At 45.9% G+C, this 15,010-nt stretch overlaps 1 protein-coding gene across 5 annotated transcripts in view; it reads right to left on the bottom strand.

The window, feature by feature from the left end:
- The window catches only part of LOC126544994 (eukaryotic translation initiation factor 2-alpha kinase 1-like), a 79,109-nt gene that overhangs the window by 55,754 nt on the left and 8,345 nt on the right, over positions 1-15,010 (bottom strand). For 4 of the 5 annotated variants that reach the window (XR_008608585.2, XM_050192581.3, XM_055061611.2 and 1 more), the window contains 4 exons: positions 6,467-6,495; positions 3,866-3,986; positions 3,680-3,760; positions 2,379-2,509 (listed from right to left, as the gene is read on the bottom strand). Coding sequence is in view for 4 of the 5 variants with exons in the window: in XM_050192581.3 (XP_050048538.2) it covers positions 2,379-2,509; positions 3,680-3,760; positions 3,866-3,986; positions 6,467-6,495 (362 nt within the window). In the remaining variant the exon portion in view is untranslated. Of the gene's footprint in view, positions 1-2,378; positions 2,510-3,679; positions 3,761-3,865; positions 3,987-6,466; positions 6,496-12,468; positions 12,619-15,010 lie in introns of those variants that run through there. The other variant, XM_055061612.2, reaches the window with a different exon arrangement.

Below are 15,010 nucleotides of genomic sequence, written 5' to 3'. Positions count from 1 at the left end.
TGACGTTATGGGCAGCGGCGGATGATCCACAAACTCTTCAAGAGATCATGCAACGCGGCATCGACGTCGTACAAGCTTATGCGGAGTCGAGGGGCCTGACGTGCTCACCGGAAAAATCCGAATACCTCCTGATCAAGCCCGGCAGAAGTAGATGTCCCAGGGGATTACCACGGAGAAGGTGCTTCCTTGAACTTAAGGTCGGAAAACTTACCATCCCGGAGCGCCCCAGTATCAAAATATTGGGGCTAGACTTTCAGAACACGCTGCGCTGCGGGCTCATGTTAAAGAAACTCCAGAGGGCGACCAACTACACACTACAGCTCATTCGCCGGGTGGCTAATCGGCACCACGGCATGGGCGAGGACGATCTGCTTCGGCTTGTGCAGGCATACATAACCAGCAGAACCATGTACTCGACACCATATGTCGAACTCGCAGCAACGGACTTAGCCAAATTAAACACCATAATCCGACGAAGCACAAAGGCAGCCTTGGGCCTTCCGGACCACGCGGCCACCGCAAGGCTAGAGGCCTTAGGCATGCATAACACGATCGAGGAGCTCTTAGACACTCGCCACACAGCCCAAGTCCGTCGTCTCTCGCTAACCCCAGCTGGCCGCACAGTCCTCCGAAGCTTAGTCTCGCGGCTATCCCCGAGGGGATAGAGTACATTACGATTCCGCGAAAGGTCAGGGGGCATATTTATGCCCCACCTCTACCCCGCAACATGGACCCCGAGTTCCACCAGGGCCGTCGGCAGGCCCGTAGTGAAGCCATTTGGTGACGCTACGGCTCGCAAGATGGAGTGCTCTACACAGACGCAGCCAGACACCCTCGGGGCGACCTCATGACCGCGGTGGTAGCGGATCACAACGGAGGACTGATAGAACATACAACAATCACGGCTGGCCGAGTGGTGGAAGCGGAGGAAACCGCGATTGCCATGGCCATGCATGCGGAAGCGAATACCGTCATCAGCGACAGCAAGCAGGCCATCGGCAATTTCGTCCGTGGTAGAATTTGCAAACAGGCATACCATGTCCTCACACGACGCCCCCTAAGCAGCTTGAAAACCCTCGTGTGGAGACCCCCGCTCACGCGGCTGTGCCCGGCAACGCGTCGGCTCACAGTTTGGCTCGAGATCTCGCACGCCGAGCCTCGTCCGCGGATGCGGACGGCGTGAATGAGGAGGAGAGACACGAGGAACCCTGCGAGACTTATTATGAAATAGCTCATCGGTATCGCTTGAGGCGTCACGCGCTGCCACCACCGGCCAAGCAACTCGACAAAACGCAAGCGGTCGCGTTTCGGCGACTTCAGACAAATACATACCCACACCCAAAATACATTAACAAAATCACACGGGGCAGGGAAAGCCACAAATGTAGGCTCTGTTCAGAAACAGGAACACTAACACACATAACGTGGGAATGCACCTCGCTCCCATTCTCTCATCCCCCCGTCAGCAGCGAGACTGACTGGACAGCCTGGCTCAGTTCCGGGGACGTCGACCGACAACTTGAACTGGTGGACTGGGCGGAAAAGGCCAAGCAGGCCCAGGGCCTTACTTGAGCCCTAACCCTCAGCCACGTCCCTCTTTACCCTTCCCCCTTTCAATAAAGTTTATCACCACCATCAAATGGTATCACTACTACCCCTTCGTGGTTTTTGCAGCACTTTCTGGAAATTATATAACACTGCCTCATTTGCTTTACGACACAGAACTAGAATTTGCATTAATTTTTTTCTATTAAAGTTCTTACCAGAATGGCAGTCCAGAATGGCAGTCAATGCACAGCAGTCTGTCGCTTCATGGTAGTATTGGTGAGATGGGCAGCAATTCCTAATTTTGGGAAGTTACCACAAATAAAACACGAGACTTGAAGAAAGGGGCAACTTGAACACGAACCGCTTCGTGTTGTCCCTTTCTTCAAGTCTCGTGTTTTGCTCGCGGTAACTTCCCAAAATCATGAATAAGCAACTGGCTTACACCCACACTCTGCTATGTTAGCAATTCCTAGTTTCCTGCGTTAGGATCCGGGCTATGTTACCATACTAAAATAACTATAGTACAATCATATACTGGTACAGAAAAAGTGTGTTAGTACCGATAATACAGAAACCCTACAACGTAAGTTAAATTAGCTGCTAACTTACGTTGACAACTTCCATAGGCCTGCTCAAGTCAAACTTACAGATGCTAGCAGAGAAATGCATGTTCCAAATGTACTGGATATTAAAAACGCACCAGTTAAATTTCTCCCTAGGCTACATAAACTAGCCTAAATTTTTTTGCTGTTAGCATTCTAAAGTAACATAAAAAAATGATAGTAAGAGCACTGTGGAACCAGCAATACACGTAAGACAACTTTACAAACCTTTGAGAGCTGTCAACAGTGGCTGCACATGACTTCGTCCTAAAATCTGTCATGTTTTCAATCCATGCTGACTTGTAGGCCACAATATTAGAGTGAGAAAGCTGAGCCAAAAGCTCCACTTCTCTTAATACCTAACAAAATAGAAAAGAAATAATCACAACTGTAGCACTTTGCAGAAAAAGAGATAGCCCATGAGAACATATGGCACCTTACAAATGCATGCCTTATACAAGTGCTGCTCTAACGAAGGATTCCCACTAAGCAATGCTCCTTTTCCCCCTCCCTCCCTGCTTGAAATGACAGCTTTAACAGTTAGCATTTCAACTGGACGCTCGATTCCCCCCCCCCCCCCCCCCCACCTCAGCCACCCTTTTTTTTAATGCGAGAGCATTACTTGGCTCATTGTGTGACCTCGTTGTCATCAGAAAGTTGTGGCAGAAAAAGGGTCACACAAGTTACGTCATGTTTATTTATCTAAAACGAATAATGGCCATAGTGCGGATTCGATCCTCTGCCCCACCGCCACAGTTACTGCTCCACAGCTGAGTGAGCTAGCCAATGCACTATCATTGCAACAGGCGACAGTAATGAATATTTTCAAGCCTGTGCACATGATTGGGCTTTGCTTGGCAGGCGGGTGGGTTAATAGATGGCAGAGAGAGGGCCTGCAGAGCAAAGCATGGCGACTTTTGCATTCTCGGGGATCCGCAGATGCCGTCGCCGGAGCCCATGGGCGATGGATAAGATGCAACGCACGTCAGATTCATTAGACGACAACTACGACATCCCCCCAGAGTATGAGGTGGAGCTCGCCTACGAACCCAATGAAGAATTGTAGTGTCAACACCATGGTGCCACTCAGAATAGTACAGTAATGGCATGGCAAAGTGGTGCCATTGTGCTGAAAAGTGGTGCCATCGAGAAAGAACATTTACCACAAGGTGAGTGAAACACTACTTTAATGAGAACTCCGCAAATAAGAATCAGCTGAGAGATTGCCATATGGCCGGTTTGTTGTTTTGCATTGTTGTGACATCATAAGCAGCAACATTACACTCAGAAACATAATGCAGCAGCACTAAACTCGCGAACTTTTTGCCACAACAATAAACTCAGCGACATACTCAGTGACATGTACAGTAATGCTCTCGCATTTACACATCATAAGAATTGCTTAGGTGCCCCCAGCTTTTTTTTTTTGTTGTTGTTGTTACAGAGACAAAGCAGTCATGCAACAGGAACTTAAAATCAGAAGAAAGCAACTGCAGAAAAGTTTGAGTCGGCCTTAAAACAAAAGTTACCTGCTTTAGGAACTTCAGATTGACATACTTGAAGGGGATCTTCTTCACAGCATAAATCTGGCGGTCTGTTCTTCTTACTGCCTAAAGATTTATATACGAAAATAATCAATGAACAGATCTACTTCCCTAAAATGCTCTTGCAAGAGAACTATGCAACTTAAATAAGAAAACCACTGTGCTGCCTACCTTACACACAATTCCAAATCCTCCTTGAGCGATTTCTTCAATTTCTTCAAAGTCATATTCGTAACGTTTTTGGTGACATACAACTTCATCATCACGGTGAAGTGCGAGGTCAAGCTGTGGCCTGCACACAGAAATCGGAAAAAATAAAGGTGGATCAATTAACCTTGTTGCCCCAGCAACTTTGTTATTTCCCACCTTCCGGTACCTTACCACTGGCATCGCACGGAACTTGCTCAGCAATGTGCCTGTATTTACATTACATCTGATGGATACTACATTGCTATACATAACACAAGACTTCAAGAACTTCAACTATTCGATTACACATACAGTCCACCAACAATTATCACGAAAAATTTGAAAAATTTGATTGCAATATATACAGTAGAACCTCGTTGATGCATTCACGATTCGTACGTTTTGCCTGTGCCAATATTGGCAATCGAGAACACAAAAAAATTACCCAATAGAGTTATGCTTATTTTTTACCGGTTCACATGTTCCCGGAAAACAAAATTTTTTGGCACTAACATTCAGTATGTTGCCAAACTGTGATTGTATAGTACATTTTCCGGCTGCTAGATCTCATGTAGACAAGAAAATGTGCGAAGCACACGCGATTCAGAACATATATAGCTGCCCACTGCAGCAGCTTCATCGCAATACTTGGCCACCCGTCTCACATTAAAATGCCGGTGCGCACAGTTTCTCATTCCGATACCAGCAAATCTTCGCCTGGGTCCTTGCACACCGCATTCACGGCTATCGTCGCCAAACCTATTGCGATAAGGATCTTCACCTATCTGTTTTACAGCACGCGGTGCGTAGTGCCATTGGTAGCGTTCTGCACGGTTTTAGTAGGCAATAATCCAAATGTGCTGCTGTTCCCTGCTGCAGGTGGCGCGATGTGGGCATCACGTTTTGCTTTGGCGGCATCCGGCGTTGCCCACCAGCTTCATTTCGTTTCGGTTTCCCATCGCCCTCTTAAAACACCACGGGATAGGAAAACAACAAAATGTGTCTCGGGCCGCCAGAGCACCACTAGCTCAACACGCGTCGGTGCCTCGTGCCACAACAATATGCACGACGCTTCACATTGCACAAATGTCAACGATAGTTGTCTGTCAAATTTTTTTAGTTACTTCAGACTGTACATTTTCCCGATTAGTACACTTCTTTCGCGTTTTTTCCAAAATGTACGAATGAGGCTCTACTGTCCATCAATGTCCTTCCTCCTGCGAAGAATATGTGTCCCGCATTCTGCGTTGTCGCCAGCTCGCCCGCATCAACACCGAAGCACGGCAACAGGACCGCAAGCAGCATTACGACGCCTCTCATCGCGTCGTGTGCTTCCGCCCTGGCGAGGAAGTGCTACTCCGGACACCAGTTCGTACTCCTGGCTTGTGTGACAAGTTTCAGCTTCGCTTCATCGGCCCCTACAAAGTCTTGGAGCAGACTTCTCCAGTGAACTATCGCGTGGAACCAGTTATTGTTCCAAATGACCGCCGCTGCCGCGCCGCTGAGATTGTCCACGTTTCCCGTATGAAGCCTTTCACGAGACGTTCACCGCCCCTTTGAATTGCGGCCAGGATGGCCGCTCTCGCGCGAGGGGACATTAGTGTGGGAATTTATAAGCTATTCTTTGTCATCTGTACACGATCATCATCATATGGGGTTTATATGGGGTTCTTCTTCATCATCGCTTGTGGGGCTGGCTCTCGAGTGTGCTCCGTGCTGTGGGCGTGGTCGGTTCGCCTAATCTTGTGACGCGGAATAAAAGCCGTGATTACTGCTGCGTCACAATATCATTATACCAGTGTGATTAATCTACCTGCAATACACAATGTTATAGACATTGTGCTAAGTTGTAACTGGTAATCATCATAATATATATATATATTACTTATGATTATCTATTAGCTCAACTGCAGTCTTTTTAAGCATCACATGAAAAGGAGAGAAAAAGAAGAAAGTAGGAATTTAGCGGTAAACGTGAGAGAAGTGTGTTAACATTACATCGCACCTCTTTAGCTTCACAGATCATTTTATCTAACTCGAGACATGTCATACCTCTTCGAGGAGCAAAGTGCAACTAATGGTGGTCCGGAGCAGACTGAGGCAACGGCACTTCAGCGCCACTGCCCTTTCCCTCTCTTGAGTGCCCATTCGCCAGTTGCGTTGCTCTCTCTCTCCATCCTCCCCAGCTTCGACTAGCTTCTAGACCCCTCACGCTCATCTAAGCTCTCCCATCCCCTTCCTACCTCTACCATGTGACTGGCTCCACACACTTGACACGCATGCACTTTTTTCCACTTTGACACTCCTAATACTAATGCATTAAGGCCGACTTTACAAACCTGACGAGTTGTTCACAATAACTGAACTGACCAGCATTTACAAAACTCGATGTCAATGGCACAACACTCATGTAAGGACTACAATGTATAAAGTAGTAAACAGGCGTTTTGTAAGAGACTTTGCAAAAATCTTGCAAGCCAGTAGATGTCGCATAACATTACACATGCTACTGCAGCTTTAATGGAAAACTAAATGAGAATGACAGCATAGGGAAAAAAAGAAAAAGAAAAGATGGCGTCTTACCCAGGCAAGCAAACCAAGCTGTCACTGAGCTGCAAGAAAACAGTGGCTTGAGTTGAAAGAACACTTGTAATGTACATTAAATAAAACACAAATGAACAGGTCTGAAGAAAGTATAGTATATGTTTATGTGCTGCAACATGGCAAAAACAGCTTGCCAAAGAACAATATATTGAATGGCCCAATAGAAATGTTTTTGTGACCACTGTTTATTTACTTATTTATGATACATTACAGGCTCTTGTCAAGGCACAGAGTGATAGGGGAATACAACAACAAAATACTTGAGCATGAACAAGAACAAAGAGAAGCAATCATAAGTAGCAAAAAATGGCATCACTGAACGGTAATGAAATATCGTATTTGTGCTGAGGATCAGCTTACAATTAGCTCTCTTGACAAACCTATCCTTCATCAACGCTTCAAATTTTTTCACTTCAAGCTGAACATTGAACATCCCACTCTTAGTAACCAGTAGCTCTGGCAGTTCTAGTGCATGCCATGGTCTTTATTATGAGGCTTGTTCACTTAACAAAGAAGTCACATAGTACCAGCAATAAGAAAAAAAAAAAGACACTGGTGAAAGACTTCTAACTGACATAATAAAAGAAGTCACCTATCTAGCCTTTCCATAAACATCCTAAGATTTCAAGTGCAGCATCATCTACATCTATAACAGGCAAACAGGCATTTTTTACAAGCACTAATAAACCACCACAACTTTCACAACACTCTTCTCTTCCCTCATGTAAGAGATTTGATAGCACAGAGACTAGCTAACATGCTATCACACGACAAGTGGCTTGTTACAACATCATATATGCTAGTGGATAAGGTAATGATTAAAATCAGCAGGCCTAGGAAGCCTAGCATGCTCAAAGAAAAAAAATATACATGATAATATGCTGGAATGATCTGTGAAATGTCAAGGCATTGAGAAAAACCTGAGAGGTTGTCACTTTCTGTGCAGACTTCTTGAAAAATGTGAAGAATGGAAAACCATATGAAGGCACTAGCATGCCATGTGGCCAACACAATGCCTCTGGTGTCAGTACACTAGGTCTACCAAAAATGTTTCCCATTTCAACCAAACGTTTCTATCAATGGTATCACGACAGTGCAAGTTTTTGCTAAAAAAAGTTACATATTAGATGCTGCTTTATTGGTACAAGTGTTAAATAAAGCTAAAATGTGAGATTAAAGTAGCAAAATCTGCAAAACATCACATTACTGAGGCCAGAGCCTCTGTAAAAAAAAAAATGACGTAAATGTAAAAAAAAAAAATTAATTATGGGATTTTATGTGCCAAAACCACTTTCTGATTATGAGGCACGCCGTAGTGGGGGACTCCAGAAATATGGACTACCTGGGGTTCTTTAACGTGCACCTAAGTCTAAGAACACGGGTGTTTTCGCATTTCGCCTCCATCAAAATGTGGCCGCCGTGACAGGGAATAAAAGCATTGGTGCAGCTGCGGTGGAAGTACACAAACTCTCATGCAAAACATGTTCTGCTTATATAATTGGCAAAACCCGCTGTGGGTGCTTAGTGCAGGATGTCTACAAAGCTGACATTTCCAAGTTTCCCAAGTTTTCCAGGTTTTCCCCGAGTGCTTTTGCGAAATTCTGTGAGTGACACAGAACTCTGTTTTATGTAAAGACGGGCTGGATGTCGTCCGATGCTGAATGAATGAATGAATGTTTGATGTTTCATGGCGCAAGGGCCAAGTATGGCCAAAGAGCGCCATGTCCGTGTTAATGAGTTTGCAGTGAAATCATGAGTTCTATGAAGTTGGTGTGACGTGGCTGTAGAGGGGCCTTAAAAATGGTCGCGCTAAAGTGCGTAAAATCTGTACAATAAGATTATGGCGATGACTTATGACGTGTTCTATGAACAATAAGACGCATTTAAAAAAAAAATGATATGATGTCTCAAAATATATCAGGTTATATAAGATATGTTAGAGCACTAGTGCCTCCTTAGAGCCTTTGAAACACAAGGGCCTGGAGGCATGTGCTATTCAAAACAATTATCGCAGAGGCAATCTCTGGATCGAGGATGCTCTACGAATTTAATGGGCTTATAACGTGTAGAACTACATCCTTTAAGAAGTCGAGGACTGCCTTGGTGTTAAAAAGCGGTTCCTTACCAAGAAACATAGCCGGGTGTAGAGGGATGTAATAAAGGTATGCAAGCGGAAAATGTTTCTTTCTTTCAGGTTCGGCTTTCCGATACTCCAAGAGGACATGGAGGATGGTCAGCCTCTCACCGCATCTGCCACAGGTTGGAGGTTCACTTCCAGTAAGCAGATAACTATGGGTGCCAAATGTGTGTCCTATTCTGAGGCGACAGAATAGGACATCTGTTCGCCGAGATTTTGTTGGGGAGGGCCAAAAACCTAATTGGGGCTTTATAACGTGCAGTTTGTTATTTGTTTTCGCGTCCCACGTGCACTGCCAGTGATTTCGCAGTTTATTTCGTAAGAAAGGCCTCAGATCTGTGACAGGCACATCAGCGGTAGGGTTAACAGCTTGCGATGTGATTGACGTGGCCATCTCGTCCGCGAGAATGTTACCTTCGATTCCCCTATGGCCAGGGACCCAGCATATTATGATATTCTGGTTAGATGAGTACGCTTTACACAATACCGAATACAGTTCATTGAATACAGGATTTTTATGTTTGTAGAGTGACATTAAGGCCTTCACGACGCTTAGAGAGTCTGTATAGATCGCTGCTTTTGGAAGTTTTGATCTTCTTATATGCTTCACAGCAGAGAGTAATGCGTAGGCCTCGGCCATAAAGATGCTTGTTTCCGGATGCAGTACATCGGATTCCGAGAAGGATGGGCCGACGGCTGCATAGGATACCCCGGCATTTGACTTCGAAGCATCTGTGTAGAACTCTGCGCAGGAGTGTTTGTACTGAAGTTCTAGGAAATGCATTCTGATTTCGGCCTCAGCAGCGTGCTTTGTAACTTTTATAAAGGATATGTCACATTGTATCACCTGCCACTCCCAAGGAGGTAAGAGCTTGGTTAGGTGCATTAAGCGATGCTTGGGGAGTGGGACATGCATTTCATTGCTAAGCTCCTTCACACACAGCGAGAAAGGCTGTCTTATGAAGGGACGATTGCTGAAAAGTGTAGCGCACGTCATATCGGTAACAGTATCAAAACATGGATGTTCAGGATTAGAGCGTACTTTAAGGAAATATGTAAAGCTGATGTATGATCTCTGTAGGTGGAGTGACCATTCATTCGATTCAACATATAAGCTGTCAATCGGGCTTGTTCTGAAAGCGCCCGTGGCTAAGCGGATACCTAGGTGGTGAACAGGGTCTAGCCTCTTTAGCGCGCTCGGGGCGGCAGAGTTATATACCACGGCACCATAATCTAATCGTGACCAGATGAGGCTCTTATAGAGATTCATTAGGCATTTCCTGTCACTACCCCACGTAGTCTGGGATAGAAGTTTTATTCGGTTCATTGTTTTCAGACACTTTTCTTTAAGATGTTTAATGTGTGGGACGAAAGTGAGTCTATTGTCAAGTATAACACCTAGAAATTTGTGCTCTTTGTTTAGAGGTATCTGTTGTCCACACAGTTCTAAGCAAGGATCCGGAACCAGGCCTCTCTTTCTTGTAAACAAAACACAAGAACTCTTATGAGGATTGATTTTAAATCCATTTTTCTCTGCCCACCCTGACACCTTGTTCAAACCATGCTGTACCTGTCTCTCGCCCACTGCGAGGTTACAGGATTTGAAACCTATTTGAATGTCTTCCACATAGACGGAATACAAAATGGCCGGTGGTAAGGAAGCACGAAGTGTTGTCATCTTAACAATAAAGAGTGTGCAACTGAGCACGCCACCCTGGGGTACACCAGTTTCTTGTGTAAAAGGACGTGACAGCACATTGCCAACTTTTACCCGGAAGGTGCGATTGGACAAGTAGCTTTTTATTACGTTTAGCATATTACCATGAATGCCCATTTCCGATAAGTCTTGCAAGATCCCGTATCGCCACGTTGTGTCATACGCCTTTTCCATATCGAGAAATATCGATAAGAAGAACTGTTTATGTATAAATGCGTCCCGCATATTTCCTTCAATACGTACAAGATGGTCAGTTGTGGAGTGCCCTTCTCGGAAACCACACTGATAGGGATTAAGCATTTTGTTCTGTTCAAGGAAATGGATGAGTCGCCGATTTATCATTTTTTCAAATACCTTACACATGCAACTTGTGAGGGCTATTGGGCGGTAGCTTGCCACTGAGGAAGGATCTTTGCCTTGTTTTAAAACAGGGACCACAACGGCTTCTTTCCATGCGGTCGGAAGGTACCCTGCATCCCAGATAGTGTTGAAAAGTGTAAGTAGTGTAACTTGCATGTCATTGTGTAAGTTTTTCAGCATTTCATACATGATTCTGTCAGATCCCGGTGCAGAGCTCTTGCATGCGCTCAAGGCAGCTCTCAACTCTGCAATACTAAAGGGACGGTTGAACGGTTCATTCTGCCGACACTTTCTTATGAGTGGCTTGCATTCTTCTATTTGTTTATATTTGAGAAAGGGTTTTGAATAATTGTTGGAACTTGACACGCTCTGAAAGTGCTCCCCAAGTGAGTCTGCTTGTTCAAGCAGACTTGTGTGTTTACCAGGGGGAGTGAATAAGTTTGTCGTCCTTTTATCCTGTTAACCCTGTTCCAGACTTTCCCCTCCTCTGTATAAGAGTTGATACCCGATAAAAACTTCTGCCAACTCTCTCTTCTGGCCTGTCGGCACGTTCTCCTGGCTTGAGACTTTGCTTTTTTGAAGTAAATAAGATTCTCTGCAGTGGGAGAGGTGCGTAACGATCCCCACGCTTTGTTCTGTTTCCTACGGGCGATTGTACATTCGTTGTTCCACCACGGTACAAGTCGTTTGCATGCCAAACCACTTACTTCGGATATGCATTTTGATGCGGCATCTATTATAAACGCTGTAAAATACTCCACAGCAGCATCAATTTCTAAAGAAGACATGTCATTCCGTGAGATACTAGTGAGAGTTCGGAATTTCTCCCAGTTGGCTGTATCGATCTTCCACCTAGGAGCCTGTGGTAGATATTCGTTTTCTTTATATGTTCTCAGCAGTATGGGGAAGTGGTCGCTCCCGTAAGGATTGTTTATAACTTCCCATTCGAGTTCAGGCAGTATAGACGGGGAGACTATGCTGAGATCAATTGAGGAAAAAGTTCTGTTTGCAAGACAGTAATATGTGGGTTACTTCTTATTTAGAAGGCATGCACCAGAAGAAAAAAGGAACTGTTCAAGAAGACGACCTTGCGCATCTATACGAGAGTCGCCCCACAGGGAGCTGTGCGCATTGAAATCGCCAAGAACAACATAAGGTTCTGGTAATTGATCTATATAGGATTGAAATTCATGTTTCGTTAATTTGTAATGTGGGGGTATGTAAAGAGAGCTAATGGTGATGAGTTTGTTTAGGAGAACAGCTCGAACCGCCACTGCTTCGAGAGGCGTTTGTAGCTGTAAAAGTTGACACGCAATGCTCTTATGGATAACAATGGCGACACCGCCCGATGATGCGACAGCATCATTGCGATCTTTGCGAAAAGTTATATACTGTCGGAGAAAGTTCGTGTGTTTGTATTTTAAGTGTGTTTCCTGTAAACACAGCACTTTTGGATTGTGTTTTTGGATGAGTTCCTGCACATCATCAAGGTTTCTAAGAAGACCTCTGACGTTCCATTGTATGATTTGTGTAACCATATTTAAAGTAAATTGGTGCTGTGTATACGGAAACAGAAATGATGCATTAGATTACAGAGCTCTTGCGAGGCCCTGTAACCGGGGTTTTGCCTTTTTTGGAGCGTTCGAGGGAGCCTCGCCACTCCTTAGGCGCTTGGTGCGCCGTGGGGATAGGTGTTGTGTCCATTGCCTCTTGTGAGGAGCCGGACACGCGCTCTTGAGAGCGAGAAGTTTTTCGAGACAGTCTCACCTCGGAAGGAGAGACCCCTGCGCCCACCAGCCCGGAGGTGGATGGGGCTCCCCGAGGGATTTGGCTGCGCCGGCTGTGGCCAGCGCTGGAAGGGGCCGGGGAGGTTGAGGCAGCCTCGGCTGCGCCTACCTTCATGGCCGCTATCGGTCCTGCGGGATCGCTGCGTGTCGCGCAGGATGCCACAGATAACTCTTGTGGGGCCGGCAACCCAAGGGTAGCCTGGCCGGTTTGCTGGTTGGATCGAGTAGGCTTACCTACTTCCACCCTGGGGGCAGGAGCCAAAGGTACCTGCTCGCTGCACGCGGGCTGGGCACATGGCAATAGCCGCTGCGGCGCTGCCCCCCGACACGCCGCATCAGCATAAGGTGTGCTGTGGAAAAGTGAGCACCTCTTACGGGCTTCCTTAAACGAATGTTTTCTTTGACTTTGAGGGTAATTATTTCTTTTTCTTTCTTCCAGTTCGGACAGGAGCGTGAGTAGGCTGTATGGTCACCACTGCAGTTCACACAATGAGGTGTGCCACTGCAGTTGTCTGAGGGGTGGCCCTGGACTCCACACTTTGCACAAGTTATTTGACCACGGCAGCTCTGCGAGCCATGGCCGAACCTCTGACGTTTGAAACACAGTCTAGGGTTGGGGATATATGGTCGAACATTTAACCTGATGTATCCTGTTTCGATGGTTTCGGGCAGTACACTGGATGAAAATGTTAGGATAAGATGCTTCGTGGGGATTTCCTTGTTGTCTCGTCTAAGTATAATACGTTTTACGTCAGTGACATTTTGTTCTTTCCACCCTTCCAGGAGTTCAGCTTCTGTCAAGTCTAGGAGGTCTGCCTCTGACACGACTCCCCATGAGCTATTCATTGTTCGGTGTTGTGTAACAGAAATTGGTATGTTACCAAATGTCACAAGACTGCCAAGCTTCTCATACTGATGTTTCTGAGGGATCTCAAGAAGAAGGTCCCCGCAAGCCATTTTCGTTACCTTATAACCTGACCCTAAGGCTTCGGTCAAAGATTTTGCTACTGTGAATGGCGAAATGAATCTGGCTTGCTTTTCAGGATTTTCACTATGTACAACATGGTATTTCGGGTAGTTCACTTTTGTGCGGGTCAAACATGTGCTGAAGTCTTCGGTGCGCCCCCTCTTCCGAGGGTGACAATCAAGTAGGTGGGGAAATGCGGGTGTTCCCATGGTATTTTGGTTCGTTTTCGGCAGCAATGGCAGCCACCCACCACGGAGCCGAACATGGGGACGCTGCAGGCCTTAATGCGTAAGACTGCAGGCGCCAACCGTACATTGCCACTACTATAACCTAATATAGTATACCCAAGGGAGGGCACATACACAAGGTTAACCCTTGCCGCCGTGGAGAAATGAAGTAAATGGAAAAGAGAAGAAGACAGGAAAAATCAAAAAGTGAGAGATAAAGACGAAGGTTTGAGGAGAAAGAGACAGGAAGAGGCGAGTGCCGATTTCCCCCGGGTGGATCAGTCCGGGGGTGCCGTCTACGTGAAGCAGAGGCCAAAGAGATGTGTTGCTTCCGCCGGGAGGCCTTAAAGATCCGAACACCCAGCATTGGCTCAACCTCCAGGATCCCCCTTTCCCCGGACACGGCTAAGCTGCGCACGGCTACACACGGGAGAGTCCAACCCTCGTGTGCTCGGGTCCGTGGTGTCGCAACGCACCAAACGCCTGCTGACGCAGACGCCCCTGCGGGAAGCGTCCGATGCTGTCACACTCTAGTAGCCATGTTAAAAAGTAAAAAATGACTTAATCCAGTTTGAATAGTGAGGAGTAGTGTTTATTTTATTCAAAAAGAAAATAGAAGGTAGGCGTTAATAAAATCCACAGCAAATAAAATATCTTCAACAAAATTTGTAAAGCCCATTACAAATCGAGTTGAACATTTTCAAATACAAATAAAAAGAGATGCATACAGATGCAAATATTTTTAAATATGAGCTATTTTTATCAACTGATAGCAAGCTCATTGGTATGAGGCCTGAACTTTGTCACAAGTGAGATTCTCTCTCAGCAGCTGGAAAGTCAACCTCAACTGTCCTGACATACCCTCAGCCCACACACATCTCAATATTGCATTTCACTGCTTTGAAGAGTTTATTTTGGTCTGGATGAGGGACACCTGCATTTCGGTGTCAGCCAACACTTTTGTTTTTTCAGCTCAAGCTCCTTCAAAGAAGGGCCATTAGTCAAGTCAGTGCCATTAATGATAGCGGCGAATTCTTTCAATGAAAAACACGGCACTGGACGGCAAGAAGCTTAATAGCCAAGGCCGAAGCAGCTCGGTCTAGCGCTGCTGCGGTGGTGGCTACGACTGCCAGCGGATCTGCATGCGAAAGCGCCCGTTCGAGGCAGCGAAGTAATTAAAATGGCGGCGGTGGTGGTTTTGATTAATGCCGTTTCGGACCTGCGGTCACAGCAAAAAGTCCGGAAAATCAGACGGCAAAAGATTCTTGCATCCAAAATTTCAGACATTCTTGTACATTGACTCTATGGTGTACGTGGTGGTGCCGCGA

Source organism: Dermacentor andersoni, chromosome 1, assembly GCF_023375885.2.
Source record: "Dermacentor andersoni chromosome 1, qqDerAnde1_hic_scaffold, whole genome shotgun sequence".
Classification (NCBI taxonomy): Eukaryota; Metazoa; Arthropoda; class Arachnida; order Ixodida; family Ixodidae; genus Dermacentor; species Dermacentor andersoni.
Note: the sequence above shows the minus strand (reverse complement) of the source record. Positions and strands in the feature narration are given on the sequence as shown.